Here is a 24,424-nt window from a genome sequence, read left to right on the forward strand (position 1 = left end):
CTGCAACCTCTGCCTCCCTGGTTCAAGTGATTCGCCTGCCTCAGCCTCCCAAGTAGTTGGGACTACAGGCATGCACCACCATGCCCAGTTAATTTTGGAAATTTTTAGTAGAGATGGGGTTTACACCATGTTGGCCAGGCTGGTCTCAAACTCCTGACCTCAAGTGATCTGCCTGCCTCAGTCTCCCAAAGTGCTGGGATTTTTAAAAATTATTTATTTATTTTTTTTTTTGAGACGGTGTCTCGCTCTGTTGCCCAGGCTGGAGTGCAGTGGTGTGATCTTGGCTCACTGCAAGCTCCGCCTCCTGGGTTCACGCAATTCTGCCTCAGCTTCCCGAGTAGCTGGGACTACAGGTGCCCACCACCATGCCCGGCTAATTTTTGGTATTTTTAGTAGAGACAGGGTTTCACCGTGTTAGCCAGGATGGTCTCCATCTCCTGACCTCGTGATTCTCCCGCCTCGGCCTCCCAAAGTGCTGGGATTACAGGCTTCAGCCACAGCGCCCAGCCAGTGCTGGGATTACATATAGGTTTGCTAATGGATTTTCTGTGTTGTTTCAATGATCTATTTGTTTATTCTATTTATTTATTTTTTATTTTTGAGACAGTTTCACTGTCGTTACCCAGGCTGGAGTGTAATGGTGTGATCTCGGCTCACCACAACCTCTGCCTCATAGGTTCAAGAAATTCTCCTGCCTCAGCCTCCTGAGTAGCTGGGATTACAGGCATGTGCCACCACACCCGGCTAATTTTGTATTTTTAGTAGAGATGGGGTTTCTTCATGTTGGTCACGCTGGTCTCCAACTCCCGACCTCAGCTGCCTGCCTCAGCCTCCCAAAGTGCTGGGATTACAGGCATGAGGCACCGCGCCCAACTATTTGTTTATTCTTACACTACCTGTGATCATTTAAAAAATCTAATCTGGGCTGCAGATTAATCTAAAGTGGCTCACGCCTGCAATCCCAGCATTCTGGGAGGCCGAGGCAGGAGGATAGCTTGAGCCCAGGAGTTCGAGACCAGCCTGGGCAACATAGGGTGAAACCCTGTCTCTACAAAAATAGAAAATAATTAGCTGGGAGTAGTGGCACATGCCTATAGTCCTAGCTACTCCAGAGTGAGGCAGGAGGATGACTTGAGCCCAGGAGATTGAGGCTGCAGTGAGCTGTGATTCCATCACTGCACTCCAACCTGGGCAACAGAGACAGATCCTGTCCCTAAAAAAGAAAAAACAACAACCCCCCCCCCCTCAATCTGATCATGTTATCCATTCTGCTTGAAATTTTAATAGCACCTCATTTATTTATTTATTTATTTTGAGACGGAATTTCACTCCGGTTGCCCAGGCTAGAGTGCAATGGCATGGTCTCGGCTCACCGCAACCTCTGCCTCCCAGGTTCAAGCGATTCTCCTGCCTCAGCCTTCCAAGTAGCTGGGATTACAGGTTTCTGCCACCATGCCCGGCTAATTTTTGTATTTTTAATTGAGACGAGGTTTCACCATGTTGGCCAGGCTGGTCTCTAACTTCTGACCTCAGGTGATCCGCCCACCCCGGCCTCCCAAAGTGCTAGGATTATAGGCATGAGCCACCATGCCCGGCCAATAGCACCCTATTGACCTATGGATTAAGTCCAGACCCTTTGGCATGTCATGTAAGACCCCCTCCTTCCTCTGGAGTCTCATGTGGGTACAGAACCCTTCCCTGATGAGATTCCCTATATTCTAGTCATAAAAACCTTCTGGTAGCTATCTGAACAGGCCAAGCACATTCACTCTGAGTAACACTGTACGTCCTTGCTTTTGTTCATATTGTTTCCTATGCTTCATCTTCTATTCCTAATTTATTGGAGAAGCACCTATTCATTTTCAAGATTAGCTCAAACCACATGACCACTGGCCTTTCCTCCCTCCCCATCCCAACTAGTAGAAAAAAATCATTCCACCTTTATGTGCCCATGACATGCTTCTGAAACTTTTACCCTAACACTGCTATTTTACGGTATTTATTTATTTACATGTTTTTCTCTCCCACCATAATGAGTGTCTTGAGGGCAGGACCATATCTTATTAAGCACCTAGTATACATTTAATAAATGTTTATTGAGTAAGTCAGTATAAAACAATGACCATCAAATTATGTGAGCAATCATCAGAATATCTGATTTCTAAAAAGATGCAACAAAATTTTTTTATTGTAAATTGACAGTTTATAATTGTACAAATTTATGAGTTACAAAGTGATGTCATAAATTGTGGATAGAATATGGAATAGTTAAATCAAGCTAGTTAACATAGCCAATACTTCAAATACATTTCTGTGATGAGAATATCAATTTTGAAATGTATAATGCTCCATTAAGTATAATGCGCCACACTGTACAACAGAACTCAAAAAAAGTATGAAACATATTCTTCTTGTCTGAGATTTTATACCCTTTGACCAGCATTAATTTTTTTTTGAGACAGTCTCACTCTGTCACCCAGGCTGGAATGCAGTGGTGCAATCTCAGCTCACTGCAACCTCCGCCTCCTGGGTTCAAGAGGTTCTCCTGCCTCGGCCTCCCCAGTAGCTGGGATTATAGGCACGTGACACCACACCCAGCTAATTTTTTTGTAGTTTTAGTAGAGATGGGGTTTTGCCATGTTGTCCAGGCTGGTCTCGAACTCCTGACCTCAGGTGATCCACCCACCTTGGCCTCCCAAAGTGCTGGGATTACAGGTGTGAGCCACCGTGCCTGGCCTAATTTTTATGAGACAAAATATCAATTTCAGAACAGCATCAGTGACCAGGCACAGTGGCTCATGCCTGTAATCCCAGCACTTTGGGAGGCTGAGGTGGGCGGATCATGAGGTCAAGAGACCAAGACCATCCTGGCCCACATGGTGAAACCCTGTCTCTACTAAAAATACAAAAATTAGCTGGGCATGGTGGCGTGCACCTGTAGTCCCAGCTACTCCACAGGCTGAGGCATGAGAATCGCTTGAACCTGGGAGGCGGAGGTTGTGGTGAGCTGAGATCCCGCCACTGCACTCCAGCCTGGTGACAGAGCGCGACTCCGTCTCAAAACAAACAAACATACAAACAAACAACAAAAAAGCAGCAACAGAAAGTGAGCAGACCAGGCACGGTGGCTCACGCCTGTAATTCCAGCACTTTGGGAGGCCGAGGCATATTTTTCTATATTGAAAATACGAAAGTATTTGTCTCTAATTAAAAAAAAAAAAAAAAAATTAGTTGGGCATGGTGGCATGTACTTGTAATCCCAGCTACTCAGGAGCCTGAGGCAGGAGAATCAATTGAACCTGGGAGGCAGGGGTTGCAGTGAGCCCAGATCGCGCCACTGCACTCCAGCCTGGTGACAGAGCAAAACTTCGTCTCAAGAAAAAAAAAAAAAAAAAGAGTGAGCATATCTAACTACCCTCAGCTCATAATAGGGCTAATAGGTCAACAGAATAATAATTCATGCTATTGCACTGGAAAAGGAATTAAAAGATATTTAAAAATGTGTAAGCAGAAACTCAGTTGTATGTAAGAGAACCCAATTCCCTGAGAGAAAGAGAAAGAGCTGGAGTCCTTTAAAAATTAACTGCCTGTTTTCTGTGGCTAGTGAGCCTTATCTCTCCTCCTTTCCCAGGCATTGTAAATACCGTTTCTCTAGCTGTGCAGCTGCAAGGTAACTAGACAGATAAACTCAAGTCATAAAACATGTTTTTCCTTGAAAAGAAAGAAATGATGTAATGCATGTCTCAATTAATTGTCTTTCTCACTTCTATAATATGCTTCCCCCTGCACAGATCCCGCCCCGCCGCCCCACAAAATGCTTAAAAGGTAACTTAACTCTTTGTTCAGGGCTCAGTCCTTTGGATGTTAATCCAACTGGTCCAGTGCACCTAAATAATAAATATCTTCCTGAACTCCATCGGTCTCTCTGATTCCTTAAAAATCCTGCTACATTTCGTGTAATGAACTGGCAACAAGAGAAAGCTGGTTGAAGAAAGGCAGAGGAATTGTGTCTTGTAAGAATTAGAATCGAGGGGCTCCATAATCATCTGGCATCCGTTCGATGTTGTATCTGACCAGGACAAAAAATTAACACTGGTAAGAAAGATGGGAAGAGAACCCATCTAAAAACCCATCCTTTACAGACTGCAATACTCTCACCCCCGCTCTGAATCCTTTTTGTCAGTGGGAACAATTTAGGGGAGCATCATAATGAATGATTCACAGCAAAATGCTGACTATAATACAAGATGATTGTTTTTTCAAAGTCACACAAGTCAGCAAGAGGGGAACCGAGGATCTGAGATCAGTAAGTCCAACTTCTTAGTCCATAGATTTCCTACCACATTGTGCTCTCCCCAAGCTGAAAAGCTGGAAAATAAGTCTGAGGACTGACATAAAATAGCCAAGAAGGATAATAGCTTTTTTTTTTTTTAAATAAGCTTTCCATTTCTCAGATGAGGTGTTAATTAAAAAAAATCTTTCAAAATAGGCATTTCTGGCCAAAAAGATTAGCTTGATTTAAATTACTGCTTTTGTTTAAAACAATACATCTATTTCTTCCAGTAATCTTATTCTAACAATTTAAATGTTTGCCTCATTCCTTAAATCCTCTCTCTTTTGCCCTAGCTCTTGCTTTGTCTCATTTTTTCAAATATAACTATGTAAACATTTGACACAACAATTTCTTTCAAATCCTTTATAACCTTATCACTTGTCCTCATTTTCAATTGATATCAATTATATATTTCTATTCCCTTCCCCAAGAGAAATCTCTCACCTGTGGTTAGAAATGTACATGATAGGAACTCCAGGAATCTTACGGATTCTTCTTTTAAGGTCCCGGTCAACTGTGGCCACAATGTAACACTTATGCTGTAAGAGACATGGAGTGATGTTCACACTGACGTCATTGAGCACGCTTAGTGACTACTGGATAATGGCACAACCACTGACTAATCTAAGAATAGTTCATTTTCACAGTAAGTAGCGAAGGGCAGGCTGTAACAATTTGTTGAGTAGCTACTATGATCTAGGAGCTCTTAATCTTGTTATATAAAATAAACAAGTTGCCTGGGCTGAATGCAGCATTAAGAATCTTGAGGAGGAGAAGGCTGAAAAGCATTCACAAGCTGCAAACTGTTTTCTGCTCATAAATGAAAGGGACTTTCACGCTTGGGGCAGACAATTCTTTAGTTTTGGGAAAAATGCTCCGAGGAACTCCATGGAGATAAAAAGTGCCTTAATTTGGAGGCCATAGCTCCCTCCTTTCCCTAGATCTTGGGGCTTGGGTGTGCTCTGGGCCTACTGATGTTAGAGGTAGGCTACCCCCAAAACAGAAGGCCTAAATAGGATTTTCAGGGCCTGAAACTAGAGCCTAGCGGTTATAAAAGCAGTTAACATTTAGCTGTCAGGTGAAAGCTATTTTGTAGGAAGCTTCATTTCTGTCATGTCTGACTCTCCTACTGAGTTTTATATAAAGTGGCAGAGTGGTGTCAGCTGTGCTGTGGGAAATACTGGCCCCACCTATGGGTTGAAGTGACTAAAGGGATGGCTCTGTGGTCAGCAGATGAAGATTATCATCAGCAAAGAGAGGCCCTTATAAAAGCACTCAGTAGCAGAAGTCCTTGTGGTGCTTAATGAAGGAATTAAAAACCTACTTATTCTAGGGTATGTGTGAAATAGCACCTTGGGAGACTCTCAGACATAACTAAGAAGCACTTTTGGATTAGGCATCATGAAGAGAAACAAAATTCCTACATCAAAAGTAAATGGGTTCCACATTAACTCACTTAAAATCATTTTACAGAGATTTGTGAGATAAAGAATCAGTTAAATGTCCCAAATCACATAGCCAGTAAATGCAGGTGCTGAGATGTGAAACCCGTGTCTCCTCCCCAAGCCTGTGCTCTTTCCATTATGGTTAGAGTATACATTTTCAATCCACTTTCTCAAGTAAATGAAGACACCTATGCTTTTTATGAAGGAATGCTATGCCATTTTTTTTTTAAACCACAATGTATATTCCTAGATGCTTTACTGACCATGAACATTCAGGAGACAATAGTTTACATTGTTTTTTTAAAGCACAAAGTAAACAGTTATGAACTGATAATACCTGAGTTACTCTCTGTACTAAGCAGTCATCTGCATAAGTCCCTTTGTGTGTACATGGTAATCGTTCAAATCTTGGATCCTTGGCGATCCTGTAGGTGGATTAAAGAAAACGTTCAATCAACTGGATAACTTTCTGAGTTTTAATCAGTGCAATAAAAGTAACATGATCTACGCAGAGATTTTAAGGCACTACTCTCCTGAACTTTATCCTCTCACTGGAAAGACAATTCACGGGGCAGGGAATGAAGGCTTCCTGCCTGACAGCTGGTGTGCTTTCGATCATTTAATCATCACAAAATTCTGAGTTATTATATATCTATTCTACAGATGAGGAAGCAGGCTTAGAGAGATTAAATTACTTTATTCAAAGCTATACAGCTGGGAAAAGCCAGGATTCAAAAACAAAACCCATTTTAACCTAACCATTACACTTTTAAGAAGCTGTCTTACACACAAATGAACAAGCATATAGGCACAAGGATGATCCCTTAGCAGTTTACAGTAAGTGAAAAAATCAAAATATCCATTAGAAAGGTAAAAGTTAAACATATTTTGGTGCCCTTATCCTATTAAAAAAAAAATGAGGTACAGCTGTACGTACCAATGTGGAAGGACCTACGCTAAATTGTTGAATAAACAAAGCAGGGCATATGCATGCGCATATATATATATACACATATATATATAAAATTTAATTAATAAAATACAAATCCTTCTTTCCAATACTCTTTATCTAGATTTGCATTTGCACAGAAAAAGGTCTGGAAAAATATATTAACCTTTCTCAGTTGTCACTCTTGGAGTATTAGAATGGACAAAGAATGAATGTAGAGGCAGACTTTTACCTTTTACTATATGTATATGCTTATATTGTTTGCCATAAATCATTCAAACATGTATTATTTCCATACATATTTGAAAAAGAAAAACCCCAACTCTGTGTGACTCTGAGAGCCATGCTCTATTAACAATGATGATGAGTCACCAAAATGAAGAAAAATACAAGACAGCACATATGTATCAAGTACAACACAAATACTCCTCCGTATTGCAGTAGTTCAGTGCTAGGTCAATGTGGGTTGGCAATATTTAGAAAAAAATGACATAGGGGTGAAGTAAGATTAAAGAATGTGCCAAGCAATGTGAGGGTACCAAATAGGACACCAGACAACTGTAAAATGGTTTCTTGGTGTTTGGGGAAGAGTAAACACATCTTTCTGGCTGGGGGAAGAGTGTTTGTGGAGAGAAGAATGAAATGGTGCTAGAAAGAGTCTCCAGTGCTAGGCTGAGAAGTGTGATGACACAGGTAATGAGGAGTCATTAAAGATTTCTGGGGGACAAAGTGGTAGGAACAAAGCTCTGTCTTGGAAAAACTAAGCAGGCTGTGCTGGGGAGGATATGCTAGAGGGAGGATGGACTGGTTGCTGACAAACTAGGTGGGCAACAGTCTAGACTATGCTCTTTCGGTTATCTCTTTACTCCTGAAATCACTTATCTCCTCTCTACTAGCTCTTTCCCAGAAACATACTAACATGCTGTCGTATATTCTCTGTCTTAAAAAAAGAAAAATAATCTTTTTACCTATACCCCCTCCAGCTAACACCCCATTTCTGCATCTCTTGACAGCCAAACTTAGTGTTTCCACTTGGTGCCTCTATTTTCTCCCCTCTCATTCCTTGTTTTTATTGTTTTAAAAATTGCCAGGCTGGGTGTGGAGGATCATGACTATAATCCCAGCACTCTGGGAGGCCAAAGCAGGAAGATTACTTGAGACCAGGAGTTTGAGACCAGCTGGGCAACATAGTGAGACCCTATCTCTACCAAAAAAAATTTTTTTTTCCCAGAGATGGAGTCTCACTCTGTCACCCAGACTGGAGTGCAGTGGCACGATCCTAGCTCACTGCAACCTCTGCCTCCCAGGTTCAAGCGATTCGCCTGCTTCAGCCTCCTGAGTAGCTGGGATTATGGGCATGTTAGCCAAGCTGGTCTGGAACTCCCGACCTCAGATGATCTGCCAACCTCAGCCTCCCAAAGTGCTGGGATTACAGGCGTGAGCCACCATGTCCAGCCTTTTTGAGATGGAGTCTTGCTCTGTTGCCTAGGCTGGAGTGCAGTGGCATGATCTTGGCTCACTGCAGCCTCTGCCTCCTAGGCTCAAGCAATTCTCCTGCCTCAGCATCCCTAGTAGCTGGGATTATAGGTGCCTGCCACTATGCCCAGCTAATTTTGGTGTTTTTAGCAGAGATGAGGTTTCACCACATTGGTCAGGCTGGTCTTGAACTCCTAGTCTCAGGTGATCCACCCACCACAGCCTTCCTAAGTGCCAGGATTACAGGCATGAACCACCATGCCCGGCCTCTACCAAGCAAATTTTTAAAAAATTAGCCATGCAAAAGGAAAAAAAAAAATTCAGACATGCATAGTGGTATGCACCTGTAGTCCCAGCTACTTGGGAGGCCGAAGCAGGAGGATCACTTGAGCCAGAGAGGTTAAGGCTGTAGTGAGCTGTGTGATAGCATCACTGCACTCCAGCCTGGGTGACAGAGTGAGAATGTGTTTTTAAAAAAAAAAAAAAAAAAAAAAGCATATACACATATCTATAAACAATGCAGAATTGGTTTGCATGTTTTTAGACTTTAGATAAACGGTGTACTCCACATATGTTCTTGCCTTTTTTAAATTTTTTTTAAATTTTTTTAAGAGACTGCAGTCTTGTTGTCTAGGCTGGCTTGAAACTCCTAGGCTCAGGTGATCCTTCTGCCTCAGCTTCCCAAGTAACTGGAAATAGAGGTGTGTGTAACAGTGCTCAGCATTGCTCTTTTTCTTTTTTTTAAGACAGGGTCTCGCTGTCTCCCAGGCTAGAGTGCAGTGGTATGATCTCAAACCTCCCTGGCTCAAACAATCCTTCTACCTCAGCCTCCCAAGTAGCTAGGAATACAAGTACCTGCCACCATGCCTAGCTAATTTGAAAATGTTTCATAGACATTGGGTCTCACTATGTTGCCCAGGCTGGTCTCAAATTCCTGGGCTCAAAGAATCCTCCCGCTTCGGGCTCCCAATACTGCTGGGATTACAGGAGTGAGCCACAGTGCCTGACTGCTGCTTTTTTTTAAATATATTTTATATTGTTTTTGAGATTTATCCATATTGACACATAACTCTAGTTCACTCATCTTCACTCTTGTATAGTATTTTATTAACAAGCATTCCACAGCTTACCTATTCTTTTCTTTCTTTTTTAAAAAGACAAGGTCTCACTTTGTTTTGGGGGCTGGAGTGGAGTGGTGTGATCATAGCTCACTGCAACCTCGAACTCCTGGGCTCAAGCAATTCTCTTGGCTCAACCGCCACAGTAGCTATGACTACAGGCATATGCCACCACGCCTGGCTAATTTTTTAAAATTTGTAGAGCCAGGGTCTCATTATGTTGGCCAGGCTGGTCTTAAACTCCTGGGCTCAACCAATCCTCCCCACTTGGCCTCACAAAGTGTTGGGATTATACATCAGCCTCTGTACCCAGTACTATTTTTTTTTTTTTTTTTTGAGACAGAGTCTTGCTCTGTAGCCCAGGCTGGAGTACAGTGGCACGACCTTGGCTCACTGAAACCTCCGCCTCCTGGGTTCAAATGATTCTCCTGCCTCAGCCTCCAGAGTAGCTGGGATTACAGGCGCCCGCCACCATGCCTGGCTAATTTTTGTATTTTAGTAGAGAAAGGGGTTCACCAAGTTCAGGATCACTCCTGATCTCAAATGATCTGCCTGCCTCGGCCTCCCAAAGTGCTGGGATTACAGGCATGAGCCACCATGCCTGGCCATCCTTTATTTTCTTAATGGCTTAAGAAAAGTCATTTCTTTTGGCTGCCTGCAATTTTTTGCTATTACATACATAAAAAGATGCCAATATTTGACTCCAATAGTAGGTGAACTTCTCTATAGCAATCTTTTTTTCTTTTCTTTTCTTTTTTTACCAGAACCCATAGCATTAGATTTTATCTAGCATACAGTATGCACACATATACATATACACACATATAACAGCAAAAAAACTTTTGTGAGGTAGTACCCAATTTTTTCTACATATTCATACTAATATTTTATAATTTCTTTCTTTTTTTTTTTTTGAGACAGAGTCTCACTCTATCACCCAGGCTAAAGTGCAGTGGTACCATCTTAGCTCACTGCTACCTCTGCCTCCTGGGCTCAAGCAATCTTCCCACCTCAGCCTCCCGAGTAGCTGAGACTACAGGTGTGTGCCACCATGCCTGGTTAATTTTTTTACTTTTTGTAGAGACAGGGTTTCACCATGATGCCCAGGCTGGACTGGAAATCCTGGGCTCAAACAATCTGTTCGCCTCAGCCTCCCAAGGTGCTGGGATTACAGTCATGAGCCACCATGCCCAGCCTATAGTTTCTTCTATTACACTAAAAAATATACTCAGGGGTCGGGCGTGGTGGCTTATGCCTATAATCCCAGCATTTTGAGAGGCCAAGGTGGGAGGATCACTTGAGCCCACAACTTCAAGACTAGTCTGGGCAACATGGTGAGACCTCGTCTCTACTGAAATTTTAAAACACTGGCCATGTAAGGTGTTGCATGCCTGTAGTCCCAGCTACTTGAGGGTGCTGAGGCAGGACGACTGCTTAAGCCCAGGAGGTCGAGGCTGCAGTGAGCCCTGATTGTGCCACTGCACTCCAGCCTGGGTGACAGAGCAATTCTTTGCTTCAAAAACAAAACAAAACAAAAACAAAACAAAACAAACACAAAAAAACCCCCAAACCCACCATGCATCGTGATCCTTTAAACTAATATAATTACCTACAGACTGTGATCTCCAGGTTAAAAGACTGTGTTGTTAAGACTATGAACAACCTGGATTTTACCAGATATTGTCAAATTGCTCTCCAAAGTGATGACCAATTTATTATACCCTTAGTAGTTAAGTATGAGAATTTCCATTGCTTCACGGCCTTAACTATTCTCGGCATTGTCAAGCTCATTAAAAAATTTTTGCCAATCTAATGGGCATTAAATGACAACTCATTGTGAATTTAAGAATTGTGTTTTTCTTATGGATGTGAAGTTCTTTATGCATTTTGAAAATAAGCCCTTTGTTGATTATGTATGTCTGTTTACTTTGTTAATGATAAGTTTTGCTATACACAAATATTCAATTTCATTAAGATACTCTTTTTTTTTTTTTTTTTTTTTTTTTTTAAAGTTTTGCTCTTGTTGCCCAGGCTGGAGTGCAATGGCACAATCTAGGCTCATGCAACCTCCGCCTACTGGGTTCAAGCGATTCTCCTGCTTCAGCCTCCCCAGTAGCTGGGATTACAGGCACCCGCCACCACGACCGACTAATTTTGTATTTTTAGAAGAGATAGGGTTTCTCCATGTTGGTCAGGCTGGTCTCAAACTCCTGACCTCAGGTGATCTGCCTGCCTCGGCCTCCCAAAGTACTGGGATTACAGGCCACTGAACATGGCCAAGATATTCTCTGTATTTTCTATTAAAAGTTTAGATACTTACTCTAACTGGAACTGATTTTTGTGTGAGAGAAAGACCAAAACAACTTCCCCAAAAATGATAGTTTTACACGATTTTCACTTTAACTGGCCAAGAAATCTTTAAACAGCAAACAGTTGAATCTTCAGTATACTAATCTAGAACAGATCTAGTCTACCTCCTTCCTACCTTAGAGCCACTCGATACTTCTGCCCCAATTTCTCAATTTCAGCCATTACACAGTCAGTTATACAAGGGATACCTGCCAGGGAAAAAAATTCACATTAAGGACAGAACTTGTAAAGAAATTATCCCTGAATTATATCCCAGCTCAGAGTTTTAAAGACGCAGGACACGGCCGGGCGCGGTGGCTCATGCCTGTAATCCCAGCACTTTGGGAGGCGGAGGCGGGTGGATCACGAGGTCAGGAGATCGAGACCATCCTGGCTAACATGGTGAAACCCCATCTCTACTAAAAATGCAAAAAATTAGCCGGGCGTGGCGGCGGGCGCCTGTAGTCCCAACTACTTGGGAGGCTGAGGCAGGAGAATGGCATGAACCCTGGAGGCGGAGCTTGCAGTGAGCCGAGATCGCGCCACTGCACTCCAGCCTGGGCGACGGAGCGAGACTCTGTCTCAAAAAAAAAAAAAAAGAAATCCCTAAGAAACTAAGACTGTCCCAACCCCAAATCGCAGATTCCCTATTATAAACATATCTGGGGGAAAAAAAACTAAGCTGAACTCCATCATTATTTTTATATTAATGTAAGTTTCTGATGGGAAAAAATTTATTTATTTTAATTTTATTTTTTTGAGACAGAATCTTGCTCTGTTGCCCAGGTTGGAGTGCAGTGGCACGATCTCAGCTTACTGCAGCCTCGACCTCCTGGGTTCTAGTGATCCTCCTGGGTTCTAATGATCCTCCCACCTCAGCCTCCCAAGTAGCTAGGACCACAGGTACACACCACTATGACCAGCTAATTAAAAAAAAACCTTTTTTTTTTTTTTGTAGAGATGGGGCTTTGCCATGTTGCCCAGGCTGTCTTGAATTCCTGGGATTAATCACTCCTCCTGTCTTGGGCTCCCAAAGTGCTGGGATTACAGGCATGAGCTACTGTGCCTGGCTTAGATGAAATCAAATTTAAATGTGAACCACAAGAAGCCATGAAATAGCCAGATAATGTAAATCTGATCACATAAAAAGAAAGCCACATAATAAGTTAAAAAAAAAATCATCATCCCTATTTTAGAAGTGAGAAACCTGAGACACAAAGAAGTTAACTAAATAGATAGCAAATGGTAAAGCCAACATTTGAACTGAGTCTGTTGGGCCAAAGACTGGGAAGAGTGGCACCTAGAAGAGTGGCAAAGATTAAACATGAAAATACCCAATACTGGCCAGGCATAGTGGCTCACGTCTATAATCCCAGCACTTTGGAAGGCTAAGGCAGGCAGATCACCTGAGGTCAGGAGTTCGAGACCAGCCTGGCCAACACAGTGAAACCCGTCTCTACTAAAAATAAAAAAAATAGCTGGGCATGGTGTTGGGCACCTGTAATCCCAGTTACTTGGGAGGCTGAGGCAGGAGAATCAGTTGAACCCAGGAGATGGAGGTTGCAATGAGCCAAGATCATGCCATTGCACTCTAGCCTGAGTGTCAAGAGCGAAACTCCATCTCAAAAAAAAAAAAGAAAAAAGAAAATACCCAATATTGAGGAAACAAGTATTCTCATGCTAAGTTTGTAGGTATATACATTAGTATAACTATTTGAGGGCAAATTTGCAATACCTATTAAAAATACACAAATCCCTTGATATATAATACAGCTTCTAGACAATGTATCCTAAAGAAATACACTCTTACGGAGACATATTCATAAGGATATTTACTATAGACTTGTTAATTGGGTAGAACCTGGAAATAATCCAAATACCTAATAAGATACTGGGTTTAAAAAATTATGTATTTAAACAATAGAATAGTATGTAACTTTACACTTGATCTTAGCCAAAAGGCTGAGAAGCAATTATAGTATGCAACTTTATTCATTTTTTATTTTGTTTTGAGAGGAAGTCTCAAGTCTCGTTTTGTTGCCCAGGCTAGAGTGCAGTGGCGTGATCTCTGCCTCCCAGGTTCAAGCGATTCTCCTGCCTCAGCCTCCCGAGTAGCTGGGATTACAGGCGCCCTCCACCACGCCCAATTAATTTTTGTAGTTTTAGTAGAGACGGGGTTTCACCGTGTTGGTCAGGCTGGTTTTGAACTCCTGACCTGAAGCAATCCACCTGCCTTGAACTCCCAAAATGCTGGGATTATAGGCGTGAGCCATCGTGCCCGGCCATATGTGACTCTAAAAAAGAATTCCTGGCCAACATGGCAAAACCCCATCTCTACTAAAAATATAAAAATTAGGGCTGGGCACAGTGGCTCACGCCTGTAATCCCAGCACTTTGGAAGGCTGAGGCGAGCGGGTCACCTGAGGTCAGGAGTTCGAGACCAGTCTGGTCAACATGGTGAAACCCCGTCTGTACTAAAAATACAAAATGGCGGCACATGCCTGTAATCCCAGCTACTTGGGAAGCTGAGGCAGGAGAATCACTTGAAGCCTGGAGGCAGAGGTTGCAGTGAGCCGAGATTGCGCCACTGCACTCCAGCCCGGGTGACAGAGTGAGGCTCTGCCACAAAAAAAAAATAAATAAATAAATTAGGTGGGTGTGGTGGTACACACCTGCAATCCCGGCTAGTGGGAGGCTGAGGCATGAGAATTGCTTGAATCCGGGAAGCAGAGGCTGTAGTGAGCTGAGATCACACCACTGTACTCCAGCCTGGGTGACAGAGTTAAGACCCTGTCTTTTAAAAAAAAAAAAAAAACCTTGAGCAACATGATTGAGACCTTGTTTCTACAAAACATAAATAAATAAAATAGCCAGGCATAAAATAGGCATAGTGGCTCTTTCCAGTAGTCTCAGCTACTTGGGAGACTGTGGCTGGAGGATCACTTGAGACCTGGAGGTTGAGGCTGCCGTGAGCTATTGGCTCAGACCCGTGTATTCCAGCCTGGTTGACAGAGCAAGACCCCGACTCAAAATAAAAGAATGAGGCCCATTTATGTATACATGCCATGGAAAAATATTCAAAATATATAGTTCAATGTAAGCAGCAAGTAGAAATGATTAAAATGTGATCTATCCATATAGTGGAATGTTATTCAGTAATAAAAAGAAATGAAGCACTGATACAAGCTGTAATATAAATGATCCTTGAAAATAGTATGCTAAATGAAAGAGGACCAAATATTGTAAGATTCTATTTTTATTAAATGTCCAGAATAGGGAAATTTATAGCAACAGAAAGTAGATTAGTGGTTGCCTAGAAATAGAGAGAATGGTGAGGGTTGCAGGGTGATGGCTAAGGGTCTCCAGGTTTCTTTCCGGGATAATGGAAGTTCTAAAATTGACTATGGTGATGGATGATGCACAACTAGAAATCACTGAACTGTACACTTTAAAGGGATGAACTGTATAGTTGTAAAGGGAGTCAATTATATTTCAGTAAATCTGTTTTATAAAGAAAAAAATAATATATGATTCATTTTCTTTTTTGAGATGGAGTTTCGCTCTTGCTGCCTGGGCTGCAGTACAATGGTACGATCTTGGCTCACTGAAATTTCTGCCTCTGGGGTTCAAGTAATTTTCCTGCATCAGCCTCCTGAGTAGCTGGAATTATAGGGGCCTGCCACCATGCCTGGCTAATTTTTTTTGGAGTAGAGAGAGAGTTTTGCCATGTTGGCCACGCTGGTCTTGAACTCCAGACCTCAGGTAGTCCGCGTGCCTCGGCCTCCCAAAGTGCTGGGATTACAGGCCATTTTCATCAATAAATAAAATTAACCCTCCCTCTCCCACAGTTATTTATGACTTTTTGTAATTGCCCCTTTGAGGAAATGCATTATAACCAACTTTCTTCCTCCACTCCGTTTTGAGACAGGTTCTTTTTCTGTCACCCAGGCTGGAGGGAAGTGACATGGACATGGCTCAGTGCAGCCTCAACCTCCCAGGCTCAAGTGATCCTCCCACCTCAGCCTCCCAAGCAGCTGGGACCATAGACATGCTTCACCACGCTCAGCTAATTTTTGTGGTTTCTTTTGGTAGAGACAGGGTTTTGCCATGTTGCCCAGGCTGGTCTCAAACTCCTGGGCTCAAGCGATCCACCCACCTTGGCCTCCCAAAGTGGTGGGATTACAGGCATGAGCCACTATGCCTGGCCTGATTTTAAAAAAAAGTTTTTTTGTACAGATGCGGTCACACCATGTTGCCTGGGCTGGTCTTGAACTCCTGAGTTCAAGCCCAGAATTCCTCCCACCTCGGCCTCCCAACCTGCAGGGACTACAGGTGTGAAGGATCTTGCCCATCCCAACTTTCTTTTCTTCTTCTTTTTTTTTTTTTTTTTTTAAAGACAGGGTCTCACTCTGTTGACTGGGCTGGAGTGTAGTGGCATAATCACAATTCACTGTAGCCTCGGCCTCCCAGGCTCAAGTGATCCTCCCACCTCAACATCTGTAGCTAGGACCACAGGTGCACGCCACCATGCCTGGCTTTCTTTTTTTTTTTTTGAGACAGAGTCTCGCTCTGTCACCCAGGCTGGAGTGCAGTGGCACGATCTCAGCTCACTGAGGCCTCTGCCTCCCAGGTTCCAGCAATTCTCCTACCTCAGCCTCCCAGGTAGCTGGAATTATAGGCACATGCCACTGTGCCTGGCTGATTTTTGTATTTTTAGTAGAGGTGGCGTTTCACCATGTTGGCCAGACTGGTCTCGAACTCCTGATCTCAGGTGATCTGCCTGCCTCGGCTTCCCAAAGTGCTAGGATTACAGGTGTGAGCCACCACACTCGGCCTCCTGGCTAATTTTTAAATTTTGTGTAGACATGGGGTCTCGCTATGTTGCCCAGGCTTCAACTTTAATTTTTTATGCTAGAATTTTTTAGAAGTACATTAATATTGGCCAGGTGTGGTGGCTCATGCCTATAATCCCCACACTTTGGGAGGCCGAGGTGGGCAGAATGCTTGAGCTCAGGAGTTCGATACCAGCCTGGCCAACATAGAGAAACTCCGTCTCTACTTTACACAAAAATTAGCTGGGTATGGCAGCACACACCTATAATCCCAGCTACTCAGGAGGCTGAGGCAGGAGAATCACTTGAACCTGGGAGGCAGAGGTTGCAGTGAGCAGAGATCACGCCACTGTACTCCAGCCTAGGCCACAGAGTGAAACTTCGTCTCAAAATATATGTATATATTTTAATACTGAGATCATGAAAAAAGGCAATGTGTTCTTTAAGAGGACCAATTTCAGAGCCATGTAGCAGTGAAGTAAGCAAAGGCTTGCAACTGAAGTCAGGAAGCAGGCTCAGGAAAACCACTATAAGGAAAGGGAAAGTAACAGCCTCAGGATTCACAGGCAGAAGAGAAAGCTGATGGGAAGCAAATTATCCTTCCTTGTTGGGACTATAAAGTGGAAATGGAAGAGACCAGGAACTATGAAAAGATCAAAAAGGCCTTTTCAAGGTAAGAGGAAGATAAAGGCCTTCCTTTAAGTATAAGGGCAAGCAAGGCCAGGCACGGTGGCTCACGCCTGCAATCCCAACACTTTGGGAGGCCAAGGTGGGTGGACCAGCCTGACCAATATGTAGAGATGGTGAAACCCATCTCTACTAAAAATACAAAAATTAGATAGGCATGGTGGCATGTCCTAGCTACTCGGGTGGCTGAGGCAGGAGAATTGCTTGAACCTGGGAGGCAGACGTCGCAGTGAGCTGAGATCACGCCACTGCACTCCAGCCTGGGTGACAGAGCGAGACTGTCTCAAAAAAAAAAAAGAGTATACATATTTAAAGAAAGCCTAACCATAAGACTAAAGCAATCCTGACGAAAGCTCTAACAGTCACCATCTAGATATTACTGGTGGAGGTATAGAGTCAAGGAAGCAATTCACCAAGGAAGCAAAGGGCCATGCTTTGACCCTCTATCCGTTTCATTGATAAGTAGGTCACAGCACTCCTGGAAAAGCAGCTCAATTAGAAATACCATGGGAAATACAAAGAGACTACCAAGTTTACTGTCTTCCCCCATACAGGGTTACCCAAGCCTCATTCTTACAGGCCTGGTAGCACCTCAACTTTACATTATTTCTAAAAGATTTATTTAAAAAGTATATGTATATAGCTTTAAAAAATAATACAGAAAGGCCTATATGAAAAAACAACAGTCCCCTGACCATTCCTACCCAATCAATTCTGATCTGTAGAGAAGATTATTTTATTCCATTAGCTCTATTTTTTTCTCATCTGGTGGCTACATTCACATCTTAATATATACAGCTAATAAACGTATGCAGCCATTCTCTTTTTTTTTTTTTAGACGGAGTCTCTCTCCGTCGCCAGGCTGGAGTGCAGTGGTGCGATCTCAGCTTACTGCAACCTCCACCTCCCAGGTTCTAGCAATTCTTCTGCCTCAGCCTCCCAAGTAGCTGGGACTACAGGCACGCACAACCACATCCAGCTAATATTTGTATTTTTAGGAGAGATGAGGTTTCACCTTGTTGGCCAGGATGGTCTCGATCTCGACTTCATGATCCACCTGCTTTGGCCTCCCAAAGTGCTGGCATTACAGGCGTGAGCTAACGCGAGTGCTGGGATTACAGGTGTGAGCCACTGCGCCTGGCGGGAGTCATTCTTAACTAATTTTAGGCATCTAAAGAATCTGCTTTCATACCTCCTTCACACATTCCTTACCCCCATCTTCTCACCTTGCTCATTATAATAAATCAGTAAACAACATGTACATTTCTATCACTCTGTAACTGTTGTTCATTATATAGTAGCCTTTAAAACTTAAAAAGGGAGGTACAAATTTTTCCCTTTGATTTCAATAATTTTTCCTCTACGGCAAAGTTTAAGTCTAATTTTCATTTGTACCTCTAACCGGGTGACTAAAAAATATATAAATATAAACCTGCTACAAATGGGACAGATCTTACTATGATAGGCCTCATACATGGCCTTAGTTTTCTTTTTCCTCTTCATGGTAGTGAAGGAAGATCATTTAAAGGAGGGGATATATAAATACACAAGGGAAATCTATTAATGGTAAATTACATACCTAGGTATAAATAAACTACCTCAGATCCTCTGTACTACAAATAAATACCAAACTGAATAAACTTAGGAATTGACCATCTATCTAACTTCTAGGGCTGTGATCATAAATGGCAGAATATCGTATTTAGTGTTTCAACACTGGGGCAGAAGGGAGAACATATCCTTGTTAACATAAAAGAATACAGATACTAAAAAACAGATCTTTCATTTATCCAGAATTTTAAAATCTAGAATTCGAAAACAGAAAATTCCCCTATGTTCAAAATTGATGTCCATAATGATACTTGAAGCATTCTAAGTGTTTTCTGAATTGTGAAAGTTTAATTTTTTCCAGTCGAGTTTGCATTATACTTCAATTCATTAAACATGGTCATTGCTATGGTGACCACTGTAAATTAAATGGCCAGCAATTCAGTTAATAAGAATCCCATCTCCCTCTTTTCTTTCTTTTTTTTTTGAGACAGAGTCTCGCTTTGTCATCTAGGCTGGAATGCAGTGGCACAATCTCGGCTCACTGCAAGCTCCGCTTCCCGGGTTCACGACATTCTCCTGCCTCTGCCTCCTGAGTAGCTGGGACTACAGGCGCCCGCCACCGCGCCCGGCTAATTTTTTTGTATTTTTAGTAGAGACGGGGTTTCACCGTGTTAGCCAGGATGGTCTCAATCTCCTGATCTCGTGATCTGCCCGCCTCGGCCTCCCAAAGTGCTGGGATTACAGGCATGAGCCACCGCGCCCGGCCTCTCCCTCTTTTCATGTATTTGTATAAATATAATTATTCTGTACAAATGTCACGGAAACATAAAAGTATGATACTCACACTTGGCATACAGACAGTCCATCATTGACTGCACTAAGTCCAGTTTGGCTTTTATGGAAAAGTTGATAAAGTTGGTATCAACGAGGATGTGGTAAGGTGGGCCCAGCTGTGTATTATATTGGAAAAATAAGCAGGAAGGGTGTTGGGGACTGAAGGAAAAAGAAAACAAGAACAAAGTAAAACTTACACTGATACCCTAGTATTAACAAAAAACAAAATAGAACTCTCTGCTTGGGACTGTTTGCTGTAAACTCTTTTGTACATGTTCATTGGAAATAAATCCTAAAAAGGAAGGCAACGAAGAAAGTAACATCATTATCTTAATCTCAGCTCCCCTGGCAACTTTTGTCACCAACTTTTAAAAAGCAATTATCAAAAACAAACAAACAAAAAAAGCAATTATCCATTCCAGCTCTTCCTCTAGCAAGAGTAGAGTCGCCATGGGCACAGGGAGGTAGAATACAGGTATGATTAGAATGATACTCCAACACATTTGTCATTCTTATAGGATTCTAAAACTGTTGTTATGGAATGTGATAGAGAACAGTTTGTCTAGTGTTAGGATTATACACTACAGCAGGACCTGTATCACACCTAGCCCAAGTTGTCTGGGTTGAATATGACAGTGATTCCAAATGCTAGGCCATGGACCAGTATCTACCTGTGATGATATATCCATTACCAATCCAGGGCAAAATTAGAAAAATAAGGAAAATGTGGTAAAGTTTTCATAAAGTTAAATGTATTTACTCAAAAGGAATGAAATACCTTTATATCTTTATATAAAGGTTTTATATCTCTATATACATATCTTTATTCTGAAAATATATTTTAAATATCTTTTGGTGATAGTCTCTCTTTTATGAAATGCTAGTGTGTTAAACAACGGCAATTATGTCTCTTAAAAGATCCCTGGCAAAGAAAAAGTTGATAATCCTAGATAATATCTCCTGGATTTTAGGGGAAATTTTACTGCTCCATAAAATCCAAAAACCTTCAAACCACTGGAATTGATACATGCTCATCAATATCACTTTCATCTACATAGTTGTGGTAGACTTACTAACAAATAAGTTAGCAAACCAGCTCAGGGAAAGCCTGGATTTCTAAGCGGTCTATGGTTTTAAAGGAGAACTTCAAATGTTTGATTACTCACACTTCTCTTTCCTTTAATGCACTGGGATCCTTCTTTTCTTTCTTTTTAGGTTTTAATCTATCCTTTTCTTTACTAGGAAGAAAAAAGTAAATTATATCCAAGGGAGAAGAAAAACCACAGCAGTTAAAATCTCAAAAATCTAAAGTTCCATTTTTTTTGGTCTACAGAAGAAATCCTACTTTGTGACTTCTTCATGTTAATATCAGCATACTCTTTCTGAGCAAATAACCAGTGCAAAGTACAGTACCTGGAAGTATCAGAATTAATCAGTAATGCCAATAACGCATAAGAATTGTTAATGAGTAAATAAAAGCTGAATATACTATATTTCTTTCTTACAATCTCTCATATCAAGGATCAAAATCCACTTCCAAGCAATGGGTAAAAGGGTGACAGTTATCTTCTGAAGATCCAGATGCTTTAACAGAAGGGGGAAAGTATTATCCCATATGCTTCTTATAAAGGGCCAAAATGTAAAAACACATATACAGAACTTAACCTCTAACTAGAAATTATTATTAATGGAGTGTCACTCCTAAAAATTACACAATACATCCACACTAAAGTCTGAGAAGAATAATTCTGAAGGTTTTAACGACCACTCTCTTATTCTGAGACTTTTTTTTGTATTTTTAGTGGAGACCGGGTTTCACCATGTTGGCCAGGCTGCTTTCGAACTCCTCACCTCAGGTAATCCATTCGCCTCAGCCGCGCAAAGTGCTGGGATTACAGGCGTGAGCCACTGCGCCTGGCTTTCTGAGACTCTTAAACTCATTGAAGATCAGTCTTTATTTAATAGCTATGCTTATTCTACACTTAAGCAGGGACACTGCTTTGATCCTCTTCATACTAGGGAATATCGCTTCACTTTCTTCTTCCACAGTGATTTGGATTCTTATATTAGTAAGACTTATAAAATGGAGATATCTTGGAGTTTTCCCATTTTCTCTGACAAAAAATATTTGAGTACCAGGCACTGGAGACACAAGACAAACACGGTCTCTAACCTTGCCATCTTTCAACAAGAAACACTCCCCCCGCCCCACCCCAAGGGAATGTAGTAGTGTAATGGTAAAAACATAAAGAGAATTATACGGACTTCACCGAACTGACATGAGGTTTAAATGCGATATGGCAGACAAAGCATATAACGGTAGAAAAAGGGAACACTTAAATGTTTAATTCCCATAGCCTTTCCCAGTGTGAGCGCTCAGCAGCTAAATTACTGTTAAACACTGGTTATCTCATGCTATATAAATCGAAGATACAATATTATAAGTAAAAAACAAAATAGTAACAAAAATTTTTACTACTTATCCTCTCTAGACTCTTATTAGACTATCCTTGGGCAGTTAATTCCAGATACTCACAGCCTCTGATCTCTGAGACTAAGCATTCGCTTCATGGTCGCATACTTCCTTGTTTTCTTTTGCTTCCCCTTGAAACAGAAATTTTAGAATTAAAAGAGTTGGAAACATATGGCATCTTTTAAAGTCTCTTCTTTTCTCTTGTCCATTGCCTTCCCTTCTTGCCTCAAATACCCAGACCCTCTTCCCCACTCTGTAAAGCATAACAGGCACCGCTCGGAGAAGTTTAAGAGCTAAGACCAGAATGAAAATATGCAAGGACAATGTGTCAGAAATTTGGCCACGGTCTGACTCCCTCCTTCTCCACCCGAAAAGTGGCCTGATAACATCCCTTCTTGGACCCTCTTCTCTCACCATGGTCACGCCACACTCCTGGTTCTTCCGTAATCACCAACGGCGCAATACTTCTACGTCATTCACATACTGCTTCCGGCAAAGGATAGCCCGGAAGCGGAAGCTCCTTGGGGAAACGGCAAACCCCCGAGCCGGTTCCCAGGCCGGGTAGAGACCAACTCTGGGCTCTCTTGGTGGGAGGGTGGAGAGCCCGTCTTCTGCTGAGTGCTGCTGCCCCCTCCCAGGAGACCAGAGCTGGAACTTCTTCGCGCTGCAACCCCCGGCTCGGGTAACGTTTCTCTGCAGCCCTAGGCAGAGCCCAGAAGACCTGCCTTCACCAGAGTTCCAGAGAGAGGGAGGGAGGACAAGGGTAGGGGGGTCAGACTCCAGGTTTGCCCAGTAGTTTGGGGGAACACATTCTCCTCACCCTGCGGCGTTGGGGCATCCGGTGTCTACGGTCCAACCCTGAGGCTGTGGTTCCTACTTGGTTTTCCTAGCCGATGTGGTGCTTTGTGCAGCTAGGTGGATGATACTCCTCGAGTACATACCGTGTACTCGTCTCAGTGAAAAGAGAAATGAAGCAGTGTTTGAGGGCTTAGAATTATCGCTAGAGAATTGGGGCATTAGCTTGCATGTTACTGCTTACCCAAGCCAGGAAAATGGTGAGAAACAATGGACATTTATTGTGAAGCCTTGGTGTGTCATCCTTAAATAAAAAGGGAGAATTTGTGAGAACAAGGAGGAAAAAGTAGCTTTTTTCTTTGAGTACCTGCTATGTATTCCAGTGGTTCTTAACCTTTTGGAAATAACTTATTTCTTGAAAGTTTGTGGAAAGCCAGGAACAAGTCTTTAAAAAATGGGCACACATACAGTTTGTAATACACTTTTTATGAGATTCGTGGACTCTGAAGCCCATCTGTGGACCCTTTGGATGTCTGTAAACTTTAGATTAAAACCGTCATCCTGTATACCGTACTTGGCACTTTATTCATATTGCCTTCTTTGACCATCTCAATAACATAAATACTCTCGTTTTTCATATGGGGAAACTGAGCCACAGACTTTATTCAGGGGTCTGAGTCTCTTGATTCCATAGTCTGTACCTTTATTTATTTATTTATTTTTTACACTTTGTCTTCCATTCTCCGGCTACTGAGCAAGCTGGGAATGGAATGGGTCCCTCTGTCATACTTTTCTTATTGCATGATGCTGTCCTAGAATTGGAAGTGAAAAATGTTACCAGGTTTTTTTCAAAAAAGGTGACCGTTGTATAACCCTTATGATGAAACACGGTTTGTTGTTTAACACGAACTTTGGAGTCTGACTGATGGGGTTAAAATCCTTGCTCTGCCTCATAACTTGCCATGACATTGGGTTAGTTAATCTATCTGCGTCTCAGTTTCTTTATCTGTAAAATGGAGATAATCATAATAGCACTCTTTTACTGGGATGTTTTCAGGACTTATATTTATTCATAGTAAACATGCGAGGTCCCTAGAAGAGTGTAAACCAGACTACCCAGAGTGTTTTCTGTTGTTACCATTGTGTGTCTTCCAACTTGAGGATATGTGGCAGGGTTGGAACTTTATGCCTATTTTATGTTATGTTATTTTTGAGATGGAGTCTCCCTCTGCTGCCCAGGTTGGAGTGCGGTGGCGCTATCTCGGCTCACAGCAACCTCCACCTCCCAGGTTCAAGCAATTCTCCTGCCTCAGCCTCCCGAATAGCCAGGACTGCAGGCGTGTGTGTGCCACCACACCTTGCTAATTTTTGTATTTTTAGTAGAGATGGGGTTTCACCATGTTGGCCAGGCTGGTTTCAAACTCCTGACCTCAGGTGACCCACCCACCTGGGCCTCCCAAAGTGCTGGGATTACAGACGTGAGCCACCGTGCCCAGCCCCTTTTTTTTTTTTTTTTATATATTTTGTTTTGAGACGGAGTTTCGCTCTTGTTGCCCAGGCTAGAGTGCAATGGCGTGATCTC

The 24,424-nt window shown here is 42.3% G+C and overlaps 2 protein-coding genes across 8 annotated transcripts in view; one reads left to right on the top strand and one right to left on the bottom strand.

Moving 5' to 3' along the window:
* Positions 1-3,705: 3,705 nt before the first annotated feature.
* FCF1 (FCF1 rRNA-processing protein) lies at positions 3,706-22,547 on the bottom strand. Of its 4 annotated transcripts, XM_003902055.4 has the most exons (8): positions 22,462-22,547; positions 22,111-22,178; positions 20,741-20,812; positions 19,585-19,733; positions 11,807-11,879; positions 6,116-6,203; positions 4,778-4,872; positions 3,706-4,069 (listed from the first exon to the last, which is right to left on the bottom strand). In XM_003902055.4, the coding sequence occupies exons 1-8, from the start codon at positions 22,462-22,464 to the stop codon at positions 4,021-4,023; spliced, it is 597 nt and encodes a 198-aa protein (XP_003902104.1). In that variant the 5' UTR covers positions 22,465-22,547; the 3' UTR covers positions 3,706-4,020. The 4 variants fall into 4 exon arrangements, with proteins under 4 accessions (XP_003902104.1, XP_009210225.1, XP_021797088.1 ...); XM_009211961.3 differs by lacking the exon at positions 20,741-20,812; XM_021941396.1 differs by lacking the exon at positions 22,462-22,547 and having other exon boundaries at positions 22,111-22,455.
* A 4-nt stretch (positions 22,548-22,551) lies between these two features.
* The window catches only part of AREL1 (apoptosis resistant E3 ubiquitin protein ligase 1), a 51,510-nt gene continuing 49,637 nt past the window's right edge, over positions 22,552-24,424 (top strand). For 3 of the 4 annotated variants that reach the window (XM_021941395.2, XM_021941391.2, XM_021941394.2), the window contains exon 1: positions 22,552-22,729. The gene's annotated coding sequence lies outside the window, so the exon portion shown is untranslated. The remainder of the gene's footprint in view (positions 22,730-24,424) is intronic. The other variant, XM_021941393.2, reaches the window with a different exon arrangement.

Source organism: Papio anubis, chromosome 7 (assembly GCF_008728515.1).
Source record: "Papio anubis isolate 15944 chromosome 7, Panubis1.0, whole genome shotgun sequence".
NCBI classification, from domain to species: domain Eukaryota; kingdom Metazoa; phylum Chordata; class Mammalia; order Primates; family Cercopithecidae; genus Papio; species Papio anubis.